General features: G+C 37.2%; 1 protein-coding gene across 1 annotated transcript in view; it reads right to left on the bottom strand.

Moving 5' to 3' along the window:
- Positions 1-3,769: 3,769 nt before the first annotated feature.
- LOC145739503 (uncharacterized) overlaps positions 3,770-15,309 on the bottom strand; it is a 76,941-nt gene continuing 65,401 nt past the window's right edge. Inside the window, exon 2 of the mRNA XM_081994903.1 lies at positions 3,770-7,871. Within this exon, the coding sequence (XP_081851029.1) occupies positions 5,086-6,381 (1,296 nt within the window). The 5' untranslated portion in view covers positions 6,382-7,871 and the 3' untranslated portion in view covers positions 3,770-5,085. The remainder of the gene's footprint in view (positions 7,872-15,309) is intronic.

Raw genomic sequence — 15,309 nt, 5'->3', positions numbered from 1 at the left:
GGCACCCGACACAAAGAAACACGACCACAAACCGACGCTTCCCCGACAAAAATCGAAACCAATTACGTGACTACGGCACCTGATAACTTACCAGGTCACGCACCCACATTTACAAAATGTGCACAAAGTGCAATTGGAGGATTTAAGCGATCGGAATCGGTCTACTAGTGTAACTAGGCCCATGTACATTAAAAACACAAATCAAACGAGTTAACGGACGAAAACTCTATTTCGTACGTAACACACTCCCCTAAGTAAACAAAAAAAAATTAAACTTGTTCAATTTTTTTTTAAATGAAAAAGCACCTCGAAACTGACCTGAAGAAAAGCAAACCAAAAGACGATAAACCACCAAAATCAAGAAAACAAATGATGGGCGCCAGTATACCATTTGAAGGAGGCATACAACCTTTCAAACGAAAATGAAGCTCATCACAGCTATGAAGTAGCTCTGAAGAGGAGAAAAACAAACACAAGGTACCAGTTGACTCGCTCCAGTCTCCCACTCAAACAATATTCCCAGGAGAAGTCGTCATGACCCTACAAATCTCTAACCGGTTTAAGTCCAGAAAATTAAAACGGGGTTGAACATGAAACCAACGTTGCGTAAACCTCGTTATGTGAGAGGAAACCTCATTCATTGGTCTCGCTAGAGATAAACAGAGACAGGACTCAACGCTCAGGAAAACCACAGAAAGAGAAACCAAAACAAATCACCTGGCAGGTGGAAATGAAATAAAGAAAACTAACAGGAAAGAGAAGACAATCGTCCACCAACAAAAGGAAAGGTTTTTGATAGGAACCCTCTCTAGAAAACCCGAAAAATACACCGAACGGTTAGTGTATTAGTAACCACACAAAAAAAATTAAATCTACTGGGGTGTTCCGAACGAAACCACTGACGCCAAATCCCACTCAACTAAGCAATTGGGACTGAGGTCGAACACAGTAGAAAGTCCCCGTACTCCAGGGCCATTAAGGTACTTACAGGGACTCTAAGACTTTTCCCCCATGAACTACCCTCCCAAAAACCGTAGAGGTTAAGGGACCATGGCGGCACCCAATTCCGCTCAGCCCTTTACAACAAAGCAAAGTGGTTACAAAGTCAAATCCGGTAAAAGTCAAAATCAGGTAAATTGTCAAAACTGACAACAAGACAAAATAGAGAATAGAAAAAAAAACGAAATTCCCTACATGTACGCAAGATTAAACATTAACGCATACAAGTTGCGGGGAAAAAACAATTGACACAATCGAGCAAAAGAAAAATTGACTCCCTGACACTCCTAAATCGTCCCAAGAACCCTGACCACACGGTAACACTCGTTCCTGAACAAAAAACTAAGAGGAGTATCCAAAACGGAAAAAATCAATAAAGTTACAATTGAGGAAAAATATACTCCCTGACACTCCCAAATCATTCAAGGAACCCTGACCACACGGTAACACTCATTCCAGAACAAACAAATAAAGGGGAGTATCCAAAGCGGGAAAATCAATCAATTAAAGTCACAATCGAAAAAAATTAAATCCAATAATAAACAAGTCAAATTAAATTAAATTAAAAATGATACACGATGTTAAAATGTGTTATTCTGGGTAATACGGTATCCACAGAATCTTTCAATTAAACAATTGAGTATATAAGTACCCGCCACTGTCCCTTAATAATGACACTTATTGAAAAAGATGTTAGGTAACAAATGTCATTATCACCAAAACAAGAAAACAAAAACTTGTTCATTATGGATTCAATCAATTAGAAAACATACGACCGACTCAATTCGTGTACACCTATTAAACCAACGGAATTGCATACAAAGTTAGAGACAATCCTAACAAAAACTAAATCTCAATAATCAGTCAGACGAATGAGCATCAGAATGCCCAGACTCGTCACTTAAAGTCACATCCGGTTTAATGTCGGATACATGCCAATCTCCCAAATTATTTCCATCCCTGTCAACCAAACGGTATACTAAATTAGAGAGGACTTTAGAAATAGTACACGGAATGTACCTAGGTGCCAACTTGGCAGCAAAACCGTCTACTGCTTTAGATAAAATATAATTTTTCTTCCAGACCTGATCTCCAACATGATACTTGACATCTCTCTTTCGAAAATCATAACGTTGTTTACTTTGAATGTAAGATTTATGAAGTCGTTTCCGAACTTCTTCATAGATGTTAGGTAATTCCTGAACTGTATTGGGGTTATGCACTTTATCAGAAATTTCCACCTTATTGTCAGCATTATCACTAATTAAACCATAAAATGAACCATCAACAGGTATATTCCTGCCAAAGTTTAAAAATGCAGGAGAGAAACCAGTAATTTCATGTTTAGCCAGTCTAATAGCCTGGGCAACTTGGAAAATAGATTTATCCCAATCCCTGTGATTTTCATGAATGTAGGATCTTATTGCAGTGATTATCACTTGGTTGACTCTTTCAGTATGGTTCACTTGTGCATGATATCGAGCGTTATACCAAATTTTCTGGACATTATACTTAGTCATGAGATTTTTAAAATCCTTGCTAGTAAACTGACTACCATTGTCACAAGAGAAAATTTGGCAAACCCCAAACAAAAGAAAAACTTGATTTTCTATGAACTTAACTATGGCCTTAGAAGTCGCCTTCGCCATAGGGTGCACAAGTACAAATTTAGTGAACCAATCCACCACAACAAAAACGTACTGGTTTCCCGATTTTGATCTTGGATAAGGACCAATAAGATCAGCTGACAATAACTGGAAAGGAAAATTAACTTTTCGGTATTGACCCATAAGACCTGCCTGGGTTAAATGACTAGATTTACTAGCAGCGCAAATAGTGCATTTTCTAACATAACGGTAAACAGAATCTCGCATATTTGCCCAATAATACAGTTCAGCAACCCTAGACAACGTTTTAGAGATGCCTAAATGACCGGCTGTTTCATGATCGTGAAACTTTTCAAGAATTTCCTGTCTATGAGCCGTAGGTACAACAATTTTCCAATTGGAAACATTGCCATCCAAGTTGTACCTAGAAAATACATGTTTATAAAGACAGTTATTTTTCACCTTAAAAGTCGGAAATTTATCAGGTGATTCTTGAACTTTCACTAACATGTCACGATACCATTTATCCAAAATTAGATTGGTCACATTTAAAACTGCAACATCTTCCAAACTTCTCGAAAGAGCATCAGCTACAGTATTGGCAACACCCTTTCTATGCACGATATTAAATGAATACTGAGATAACTTAACAATCCATTTAGCTATACGAGCAGAAGGATTTTTCATGTTATTCAACCAAACTAAAGAGGAATGATCAGTATGGACCGTAAAATGTGTCCCTTCCAAATAATATCGGAATTTTTCAATGCCAAACAAAACAGCTAACAATTCCTTTTCAGTGGTTGTATATTTACGTTGACATTTGTTCAAAGTTCTACTCGCATAGGCAATAGGGTGTTCCAAACCGTCCTCCTCTTGATACAACACACAGCCAACTCCTGTGTCAGAAGCATCACACATTAAACTAAAAGGCTTGGTATAATCAGGACTGGCAAGAACAGGAGCAGTAGTAAGTACCTCTTTAATTTTAGCAAAAGCAATGCTTGCTTCAGGGGTCCAAACAATAGGTTGACCTTTTTTACGCCCTTTCAAAAGATCTGTAATTGGACTACATAGGGACGAAAAATCCTTAAGAAACCTACGATAATAACCTATCAAACCGACAAGTCGTTAGGAACAGGGTAATCCAAAATAGCAGAAACTTTATCAGGGTTGGTCCTAAGCCCATCACGATCAACAATATAACCTAAAAATTTGAGAGACGACCTACAAAATTGACTTTTGTCCAAATTAATAGTCTAACCAGCATCCTTAAGACGCATAAATAGTTTTTTCAAAATCTCACAGTGTGTGTCAAAGTCAGGTGTGACAATAATAATGTCATCAAGATAATAAAATACATAAGGCTCTAAAGCCGGTCCTATAACCATGTCCATTAATCGACACATACTTTGGGCACTATCATTCAATCCAAAAGGTAAAACTTTATAATGGAAAAGCCCTCTACCATGCACTGCAAAAGCGGTTTTCTCTTTTGAAGTGTCATCAAGTGGAATTTGATGAAAAGCTTGCTTTAAATCAATTGAAGACAGGAATTTCGCATCTCGAACCTTGGTGACAATAGAATCAATAAGAGGCATTGGATATGCACTAGGAATACTAACAGAGTTAAGCTTCCGGGCATCCAAGCACACTCTAAATGAGCCATAACTTTTTTTGACAAGCCACATAGGCGAACACCAAGGTGAATTAGAAGGTTCTATTATACCAAGCTCTAGCATTTCATCCACCTGCTCGTTAAGACACTTTTGCATTGCATATGATAATGGGTATTGTCTCTGTTTGACAGGCTTTTCATTACCGGTGTTAATGGTATGTTTAATTAAATGGGTTAAACCCAATTTATTTTTTGGTGCAATAGTTTTATACAGATCCTTGATCTTATTAAGTTCTTCAGTCTGTGTCAAAGTTAACTCTTCAGCAGACTGAATCTTATTTATAACAGACACCGAATTAAAGATTGATTGATATGACAGGTTTCTAAAATTTAACTGAATATTAAATGCTTTAAGAAAATCATTGCCCAAAATCAACTCATGTTTTAAAGAAGGAATAACTAAAATTTTCAAAAGTCTGGTAACATTACTTAAAGTCATAGGAGCCCAAAAATATCCTGACACACTCTGTAAGTTTCCGTCAGCAGTAGTGACGTGAAATGACGAATCTTCGGTCAAACATAAGTCTACGTCTTTAAGTATCTGCAGACCATCAAAACCCAAAATAGAGATAGAACTACCACTATCGATCAAAGCCAAAAACGAACAATCAGAAATTCTAACATTTAAATATGGACGGTCATCAAACGATTTTTTAGCACAAACAGGGTTAACGGAAATTTTCGCGGACAAAGACAACGCACCGTCTTCAGTAACTTGACTATCACCAACAATAGGAACTTTTTCAGACATAAAAAATTTCACTTGGTCCAACCATTTATGCCAATCCAAAAGATCAGTCACTACTGACTGACTTTTTTGTTCTCTTTCTTTTGAGAATTTTTTGTCAACCTGACAGAAGGATTGTTGGTCTTCCTGCCAGGTCTTGTGACGTTTTTTGAACAATTAGGACAGTTGGACTTCGTAAAATTTTCTTTACCACAACTGTAGCAATACAAACTCCTTTCGGCAGTACATTCAGTGTTTATATGACCGCGTTTCCTACAATTCCAACAAACCACACTGGAGGAAACAGAACTAATATTTCCAGAAAAGCCTGGCCTACTAAGATCAGGTTCCATTAAATTACCTCTATGTGTAGTTGGTCGGTACTGATTTGAAACATAGAGACTGTTCTCTATTCGTTTACACAAAGAAGTCAAGTCACTGACAGCGGTTATGTCATGCAATGCCAAAGTCCTAACATAATCCGGCATTAAATTTTTTCTGATAATGTCTACAACTTCTTTTTCAGAAGGAGCCTCAGTTAATCGATTGAAAAGACCCTCCATAGAACTAATAAATAAACAAACTGGTTCTTTAGGGTTTTGTTTCCTAGCTTTGATTTCTTCTAATAAGTTTCTATCATAGTGGTCACGCAAAAAAGTATCTTTTAATTTACCCACTAAATCATCCCAATCAATAAAACGCCCCTTTTTATGATGATTATACCACCAAGTCCAAGCTTGCGAATCAAAAAGGTCTCCAGCAGAAGCAAAAACCTCATCTGTTGAGCAGCCACGAGACATTCTAAAGGTTTCTACCTTTTCAAGAAAAGCCATTAATGAACCCTCGCCAGTAAACTTTTGCAGTCCCCATTTATGTACAGGCACAGACTTGCTAACAACCTGATTAACTGCATTAGCATTAAAACTGACAGAACCCAAATTTGGGTCAAGAGGAGTTGAAGCAGCTGGAAAAACTTTAGCATCGAGATCATTTTCAAAAGTTAATATCTCAACATATAAATCATTCTTCCTTTGAGTTTCCTCATCAGAAGTATGATTCATACGATTAAGTCGGCCTGAGACACGCCAGAGCCAAGTTGAAATGTTTTTGTATGAAGGATCACTAGATGTACCGGTAAAACCTACTATTTTAACCTTAATTGATGCAATAGATAACGCCAGCTCCTTTTCATCAAAATCAAATTCAAATGGGTTCGACACTTGACAAATACTACGATTGGCATTTTCTTGAGCCAACAGTCCCCTCAAAATTTTACGTCTCTGATCAACAGTACCCAATGGCTTCATAGATCTGATAGAAATTTCATAATCCAGCTCATGGGCTTGCAAGGCATTAATTTGGAGAGCCATTATTAAAATTTCCAGTTTAACCCCAAAAACTAAATAAACACAAGTGATATATAAATTCTACAGCTAAAGTGCAACAAAAACAACTGACTTGGACAACAATCAAAAACTTGATCACTACCTGTGATCCAAGTTACTCAAAACTGATTAAATAAATCAGTCAATCAATAATTAAACACTTAATCAAATTAAGGAAAATTAAAATTGTCCAAATCAGTACAAATATAATCTCTACCAAAAGAGAAAATTAATTCGCACTTTTAACTGCAAAACCGAACCACAATGTTATAGGTAAAACTATAAAAAAAACCTTAAGATAACGGGGCAAATCTGAAACTTCGGTCTAAAAATAGATTGGCACGGTCACAAGCAAAGCAAAAGGTAAAAATGCAACGATAATACGATAAACCAGCAATTCCAAACTTGACACTCTTTAATTTAAGAATAAATATCTTATACTATCAACACGTCTGGCACCGCGAAAAAACTAAGTAAATATTGTAGCCATGCAAAAATACACATGCACAAACAAGGCAGTCTGATAACCCACAATCCAAGCGTGCTCAATCCACTAAAAATCAAAAAGGCCCTTCACGTTGGTCGCCAATTTGTTATGATGAAACCTCACGTTAATGAGATTTCAACATATTTTAATTAGATAGCTCAAGGTCGTGGATTAATTGCATGAGTTCATAACTAGCTATAGATGAACACACTTGGATATACCGCAGGAAATCAAACGAACCACTCGTTGTATATGTACACGTGTATATTACAAATTAAAATTTTACAAACAAACTACAATGTTTACAACTTTACAAAAATTTACAAAATTTACAAAAGTTGCCGAGAAACAAATTATTGAAAGAATTTAAATTAGAATAAAAGAAAACAAAATGGAAGTTAAATTTAAAACAAATGAAAAAAAAACAAGAAAAGTTAAATTTGAAATTTAAAAAAAACAGGAAAAGTTTTCCCAGTGCCAAACTGTCTCTAACTGCCCTTACCAGTTCTTAAGACGATGTTTGGGTCCTGGAACCTCCAGTATCCTCTTCCCAGTAGTCAGTAGTGGCCACCGCTGATTTCCAGGTAGGAAATGGGGTCCAGAGACTGGTGACAGGTACCTAAGGCAGAAAACAGCAGAACACCAGGGAAAACGAACAAACAGCTTCAACACTTGTTCCGGCAACCAAAAAGGTGACCAGAGGTGATGACAAGTGTTGAAGTTGTTTAGAGCGAACTAATATAACTTAAAAATAAAAATAAAATAAAATTGAATAAAACTAAATCAAGTGAGGAATTGTGGTGGTTCGACTCTGACCTTTTGAGACTCTGTGGCCGGTGGTCGGCTTTTCCAACACGTGGGTTGGTCCGGAAAACTCTGGACAAAGCAGTCCCAGTCAGGCTGATTCAATCCCCGATTGAAATGTTATTTGGTCGGGAAAACCCTTGGATCTTTGGTCGGAAAGCCCTTGAAATTCCGGTCGGAAGTCCTTGAAATTCCGGTCGGAAAGTCCTTGAAATTCCGGTTGGAAAAGTCTCTGAATCCCCGGTTGGAAAAATCTCTGAATATCCGGTTGGAAAAATCTCTGAATATCCGGTTGAGCCGAACACAATGCTGTAATTCGGCCAGATGATCACGGATTAAAAATTCGCACGCGCCACACCGCTCAGAAAAAAGATCAGATGTCGGCAGTTCGAGTGCTGTAGTGGTAAAGAGACCGATATCACAAAGTGGGGTGATTAAGTAGGCACATGGCACCTGACACAAAGAAACACGACCACAAACCGACGCTTCCCCGACAAAAATCGAAACCAATCACGTGACTACGGCACCTGATAACTTACCAGGTCACGCACCCACATTTACAACAAAATGTGCACAAAGTGCAATTGGAGGATTTAAGCGATCGGAATCGGTCTACTAGTGTAACTAGGCCCATGTACATTAAAAACACAAATTAAACGAGTCAACGGACGAAAACTCTATTTCGTACGTAACACCATTAAATTGAATTTACGTTTCATCCAATTTATCAATTATACCATCCCATTCAATAAAATCAGCATCTCCAGCGGAAACTATTTGATGGCGGACAACATTTAATTCCAACTATTGCTATTCATCAAACTCCACAATACATTGCAGACACCCGTACTTGACTGGTCTAGTGTAATGGGACTAAGTTTTTAGGTTCGTTCTGCACATCACTCGTGCCACGGTTGCTTTTTATTTTATTTTATTAATTCTAGTTAGGATTTATAGATAGCCACGTTGTTATAATAAAAAAGTCCTGTAAAATCTGCTTTCCGTATACCAGGTGTCCAAGAGCACCCTGGACATAGGAGATTAACATGGGAAAACGGTTTTGATTTTTTTGCGCCTGTACGGTTGATTTGATTGAAAAATCGTATTAATGAAAGTTGTAGTACCTATCACGGACTAATTTTCTGTATTTACAGTATATTTTCAGATCTCTAACTTGAGCCCTTTCGTAGTAAAACACGAACAAAAATGCGAAAATTTTAACTTTTTACCTGCACTGTATAAGCGGTTGTCGAGCAACCGTACCAGCAACAATGAAATGTTTACCCGTTGCCCGACAACCGCCTATACAGTGCAGGCCAAAAGTTTAAATTTTCTCATTTTTGTTCATGTTTTATGACGAAAGGGCTCAAGTTAGAGATCCGAAAAAAATACAGAAAACTAGTCCGTTATAGGTACTACAACTTTCATTAATACGATTTTTCAATCAAATCAACCGTACAGGCGCAAAAAAATCAAAACCGTTTTCCCATGTTAATCTCCTATGTCCAGGGTGCTCTTGGACACCTGGTATAATAAAGCTATCCATATTATGTCTTCTGGGATGTCTGTGGAAAACTTTCATTAGGAGTGTCAAGTCGAAAGCTGTGAATTGCAACTGAACTGTTATCTCAAATACCGTAATGACTAATATGTTCTATATTGTCACGTTTAATTTATGAGCCCTTCTGGATTCATTAATCAAACTAAGCGTCGCGCCGGGATCTCAGTTTTAAGGATGGAATCAAACACTGAGTTTTCTATTAAACACTTAAATCTATTAAATATAGTATACACAAATGGGTCTGCACAATACGGCCATAAACACACTAAAAGTTGACAATTTAACAATTGTACTTACATAGACTGATAAGCTAAGGACTTAGCATTTTCTGGCGGCTGGCTTGGTCACTTTCGTGTTGGAACAATTCTGGAGAATGGACTACTTAACTTGATCTTCTTCGCCGAGGAGAGTCGACATTTCGACTTCTTGGATCAGCTGGTCGCGCTACTGTCGATTGGTTCACACTCCCCCCATACTGCTGAAATCGGCGTGTTTTATACCCGATTGATCGGCTGACGTAGTTTGTTATTGTTCGTCGCCTATTTTTCATATTCCTGCAAAGCAGGTGGCGGTGACTCATCACTGATATGGTGCACCCGGTGCATGATACACTCGGTGCATCATGGTGCGACCTTGCCTCGTGCGCTTAATATTTCGCAATCCTCGAATATTCTTATGTTTTTAAGTCAATAAGTCCATCTTTTGAATTAATGGATTTTCCATTCGTGACAATATTATAAAAAGTTAAAGCAGCAGCAAATCAAATAAAACCGCACATAATTTAACGACTTATTCACACGATATCTAATTAAATAAATTACTAAAAATAAATGTTAGAGTGTTATTTATTTTTGTGTGATGGGATTTTTGCATCACTGCTCATTAACAAAAATGCAATTTCGCAATAATTTCTAATAAGTTAAAATAACATTGAGGTAGTCGCCACACCATTAACTTAGACTCGGTCTTGATTCCTGACTGCTTTGGGCTTGAGACCTTCCTGAGGCTTGGGAGTCATTAATACAAGTAGAAAAATTTGATAACAAAACGAAATTAGCTAAATTTTAAAGAAGTGTTAGCAGCAAATTCAAGTTCGACGTTCAAGCGTGCGATTATAGAAGTCAATTTTTACGGCAGCCCCATAACATAACGTGGGACTTTCTGGTTAGTCACAAATTGACGCTGGATAAATTTTTCCAACAATTTCACTGTATTAAAAGTTATTTCTACGTAGACTTTTTTTATCTGTGTCTGCGAATGCAATTAGAGTGTAGATCGGCCTTAGTCATTTTAGATAGTACGTATAGTTCAGCATTTGCTATGTCTATATTCGTTACTACTACAACTCCTCCAGCTAGTTCACCTACACTGAGTAGGTCCACTAAACGAGCCCCCAGATAGTCACACATTACGTTTATTGTTATCTCTAGAATTATAATTTCCAATGCCAATGGATGTGCGCTTATAGACGGCCATTCATACACATTATTCCGGTATAGTAATTCATTCCGTCGTTAGCCCCTAAACAGACGGTTTCTTGACGCTTTGACAAAATGTTCTTTCGCATCATCAGAGTTATCCACTCCCTTGAGTAGAGAAACGTCAAGCTTTTCATTGTGACTTGGCACCGAAAAGAAAAAATTCATGATGTTTAGAGTATTGATTAAATCGCTAAAGTGACAGACAAAAAAGCTACAAAGAGAACTGCAGTGAATAACAGCATTTCTAAAAAGGACATAATAAATGGTCTCAGTCAGACCCTGATTTGAAAGTAATCAGAAAATGGTTGAAGAAGAATTTGAAACCAGATTGGCAACAGATTTCCAGATATGGACCAAGAGTAACGGGTTACTGATTGCAGTGGAATTCGCTTCTACTGCGAGATGACTTAATTACTCGCAAATGGGAAAGTGCAGACTGCAAACGATTTGTTTACCAAACAATAGTGCCCAATTCCTGGAAAGATAATGTGCTTCGAGAACTACATGACAGTCGAGAAGGAGGACACTTTGGAGTAAACCAGACTTTGGCTAAAACCAAGTCAATGGCCATTAGCTCGAATAACCGAAGCGCACGCGGATAAGGACGGAATTGTTCGAGTAGTGTCAATAAAGAAGCCAGGGGGAGTAATTACCAAACGGCCGATTCATAAGCTTATACCGTTACGTGGAGAATCAGAAAAAAAGGCAGTAGAATATGGAAATAAGAGAAATCAATTTAAAGGCAAAACAAGGTCAGCGAATTTGTGGAAGAAAGCCGTTGTTGCGATTTTATTCATATTAAGCTTAGTAAATTCAGCAAAGGCTCAATATAAGATAGAATATCCAAAACCAGGATTGTACATTGAACATATTGGACAAGCAAAAATAGAAAGGGGAATCTTTCGAATTGACATAAAGCTGAATAAATCTGATATCAGCTTCCACATAAAAAACATAAAAAATGTTACAGCCCAGATTCAGAACGTATGCCAAAATGTGGCAGAGATATCAGAAAAAACTGAATGCAACACATTAATTTCCGATATGCAATTAAAAGAAACTAGACTAGAGTGGGTTATAAAAGGAATATACGACGTTACAAGGCCAAGGAAACGGCGAGGATTACTTGGAAAACTGATGACTTCAATTTTTGGCGTAAATGACGAAGTATACACCGAAATTAACAATCTAGAAAAGAATCAACAACAATTAATACATGCATCTAGTCATCAAACTAAATTTATGCTGCAGGCACTATCTCTGTTTAACGACACCGAAAACAGAATTTACAGCAAGCTTAAGCAGTTTCAAGAAAAGGTTATCAGAAGCCAAGCCGCTATAACTGAGATGAAGCAAAGCTGGTTTCAAGCGGTGGACGAAAACAGACTTAGCATTCACCTTCTGAGCTCATATCAAGTTGGGAACAATTATTTAGATGAAGTATATGACTATTATAAAAGTCTGTCTGACATCTTATACAACACAGGCAACGTATACTCAATGTTAACACCGGGGCAGATAAGGGAAATAATCCAAACTGCAGAGCGCAAAATGCCACCAAGCATTGAAATTTTACCTCAACCCATATTGAAAACTGAACTTGAGGAAACAAAAAAAACAACTACACGTGTATGTGTATTTTATAGTAACTGAGTTCAGCAATTTTACCGTAGTCAAGGTCAGTGCGATACCGTCTGCAGTGGAAGGCGACACGTATTTAACAATTGACCTACCTCAAGAACTGCTAGCTAGTGATTACAATGAACAAAAATATTTTCACATAAGTGAAGAAGAATTTAAGAATTGCATAGGAATCAGAAAACATTTATTCGTATGCTCACCGCCTTTAATAAGGAACATTGAAAACAGCCCGAATTGCATTGTAGATGAAATATATCAACGAACTGAACATTCGAGCTGTCCCGTTAAGCGAGTGAAAATTAAAGCAATGCAATGGATTCAACTTTACACCAAAAATTTGTGGATTTTTGTGTCACCTGATTCATCAAAAGTTGCAATAACGTGTAACGGTAATAGAGAAAATTTAGTCTTAAATAAAACAGGAATCATTTCGATTTCATCAAATTGCATTATATCGACTAATAAAATATCTATAGCAGCTAGGCGCAGCGACGTATTTGCGGTTCTAGCAGGTTTTATCAAGCAGGTGGCGGTAAACTTGACCACGTCAGTAAAGCAACCACCTCAAAGCCAATACGAAGAAAACATCATTTATCCCTCAGATGATTTTCCAAAGCTAAAAGAAATGGAGGAAGACATTGAAACCGAACTAGGACAACATCACTGGAAATCCATAACTAAACATTCTATGTTCACAGGTGCACTGATATCAGCAGCGGTAGTACTTATTATCATGGCGGTCATAGGTAGCAGTCAACAAATGCCGTCGGGCACTAACTACTGCCAGATCTCAACCATCACATAAAACATCTTCAGAGATGATAGAACTGGCATCGCTAAGACGACACAGTCTCAACAATGAGGCCTGATATGAAATCATCAACCTCTAATTCAGCTCGCCAAATTCAGTCGAGCCCGGCAAGATGTTTAGTCTTCAGCTAAACATATATATATCTTAATGTTATATAAATAATCAGGGTAATTAAGGACAATCATAGTTTATGAGTTTTTAACATTTCATAATTACAATTAGTAAGCAAAACGATAATTGTTTAACTATATTCAAAACAGCGTAACATAGCGTTCTATATTATTTAACAGTGGTTGCAATAATTATAGTTCAGCAGCCACCAAACTGTTTATATATTGTTTACAAATGATGACTGTAACAACCATGTCAAAACCATAGAGTTTAATTGTTTCTGAGCCACTGGTATGGTTAATAGTTTAGTAAGATTGTTAGTTACATGCGTAGGATTAAATCAGTATTGAAATGGCATTCAAGACTCTCAATAACTCTACCCACCCAATCTAAACCTTCAGCCTCCTCAATAATAAACAATTATTTGGAAGAAACTGAGTACCAATAAAACTTTGCGAGTGTCATCTATTGGCAAGATGGCCATGTCATCTTTTAGTAGAGCATGTTGTCTATTGCTTAAAACGCATGTCATCTTTTAGCAAATTGGGCATATTTATGTAAAGAGTAAACACACTTCAAAATGAATAAAAGTTATACATTTTATGTCGAACCTTTTATAAAAAAAACTGCTACATAGGTCGATGAAAAAGGCTATGGCAAATTAGTGCATACAATTTGTTTAAAAACATAATAGTTTAAAACTGTATTTATTATTAAGTGTTTACATTTAATAATAATATATATATATAATATTTTATCTTCAGAGTGCCACATATAAGAATGATTACTTTAGTATACAGGGTGTTCAATTTTAAAGCAAATATTTTCTATACCGCAATTTTCTGGGAAAGCCTGTTTCAACCGACACTTATTTTATATACAGCACACTGTATATTAACTTGTCTAAAAATGTTTTTATTTGTAGCTTATTGTAATTTGTTGTTGCATCGGATGGCGCTAATACAAATTCAACATGCAAAAAAAATGTGAAATGCCTAACATATAGAGAAGGGACATAATTCCTTTGATGTTGGGGTGATGTTTTTGGCTGACCTCGAGTTCCCTTTGGTAGGAAACAGGTTGCCGGTTGTCTCTTTCTTTGAAATAAAAATGGCATCCAATTATCAGAATCAAATATAATATAAACTAAATTCTTATAATCATTGTTTACTTCTTTTGAGTCAAAGTGTTTTAAGTTCGCCTATTAATCATTGGAAAATATCAGTCCTTATTAACTATTATTAACTTTAAACCGATGTTTCAAAACAAATATTTGATGTGGTCTGTGATACGGCAACGTTTTTCAACAACTTGAATAAACAACCAATAAAACTCCTGATATTCAACGGCCAAAGCCGATATCAGTCGCTTGTCAATTAAACTTTGGTAGGAAGAGTCCATCTCTCTCTAATTCGCTTTCTCTTTTCAACTGTCTGTTCTTGTTACATAGCAATTCTTTGATATTAGCTACTAAATAGTGTCACGAATAACATAAATTGCACTAAGTTCCGTTACCTAGTTGGGCCCCGGTCTCCCCTAGTGCACTGTCTGAATCAGCAAGACCGGCAAATTGGGGTCACGATGTGGGTATTTAATCAGCGTCTCAAGCCATCGACGACCACCGAACTCTGGGGTCATCCCCAGAGGGAGGTCACGAGCGACAGTCCGAACTTACTAGTGCCCGGACGGCTCTTTACCCTGTTGCAGTACGCACATAGACCCACACCCCCACACCCCCTCCTGGACGGTGTTCGATGCTAAGAGTGCCAAATAAAGACGACATACTTAAGCTACATCTTGTTTCTCTTCCGACGCTACCCCCTAAACGTGACATGGTGGAGGCGCTCCGTTCAATCCCCGTCTATTAATCTTCATATTGATAGACACACCCTCGCAAATTGAAGCCAATTAAGTCACAGGAAAAAGATGAAGAAATAACAGAGAAGAAAGAAGAGAGGCAAAGACCAGAAGAAAGAAGAGAGACAAAGAGAGAGAAATAAAGAGAGACCAGGAGACG

Source organism: Ips typographus, unplaced genomic scaffold (assembly GCF_016097725.1).
Source record: "Ips typographus isolate SLU unplaced genomic scaffold, UJ_Ityp_2.0 IpsContig33, whole genome shotgun sequence".
NCBI classification, from domain to species: Eukaryota; Metazoa; Arthropoda; class Insecta; order Coleoptera; family Curculionidae; genus Ips; species Ips typographus.
The sequence above is the reverse complement of the archived record's forward strand: the minus strand, read 5'-3'. Positions and strand labels throughout refer to the sequence as shown.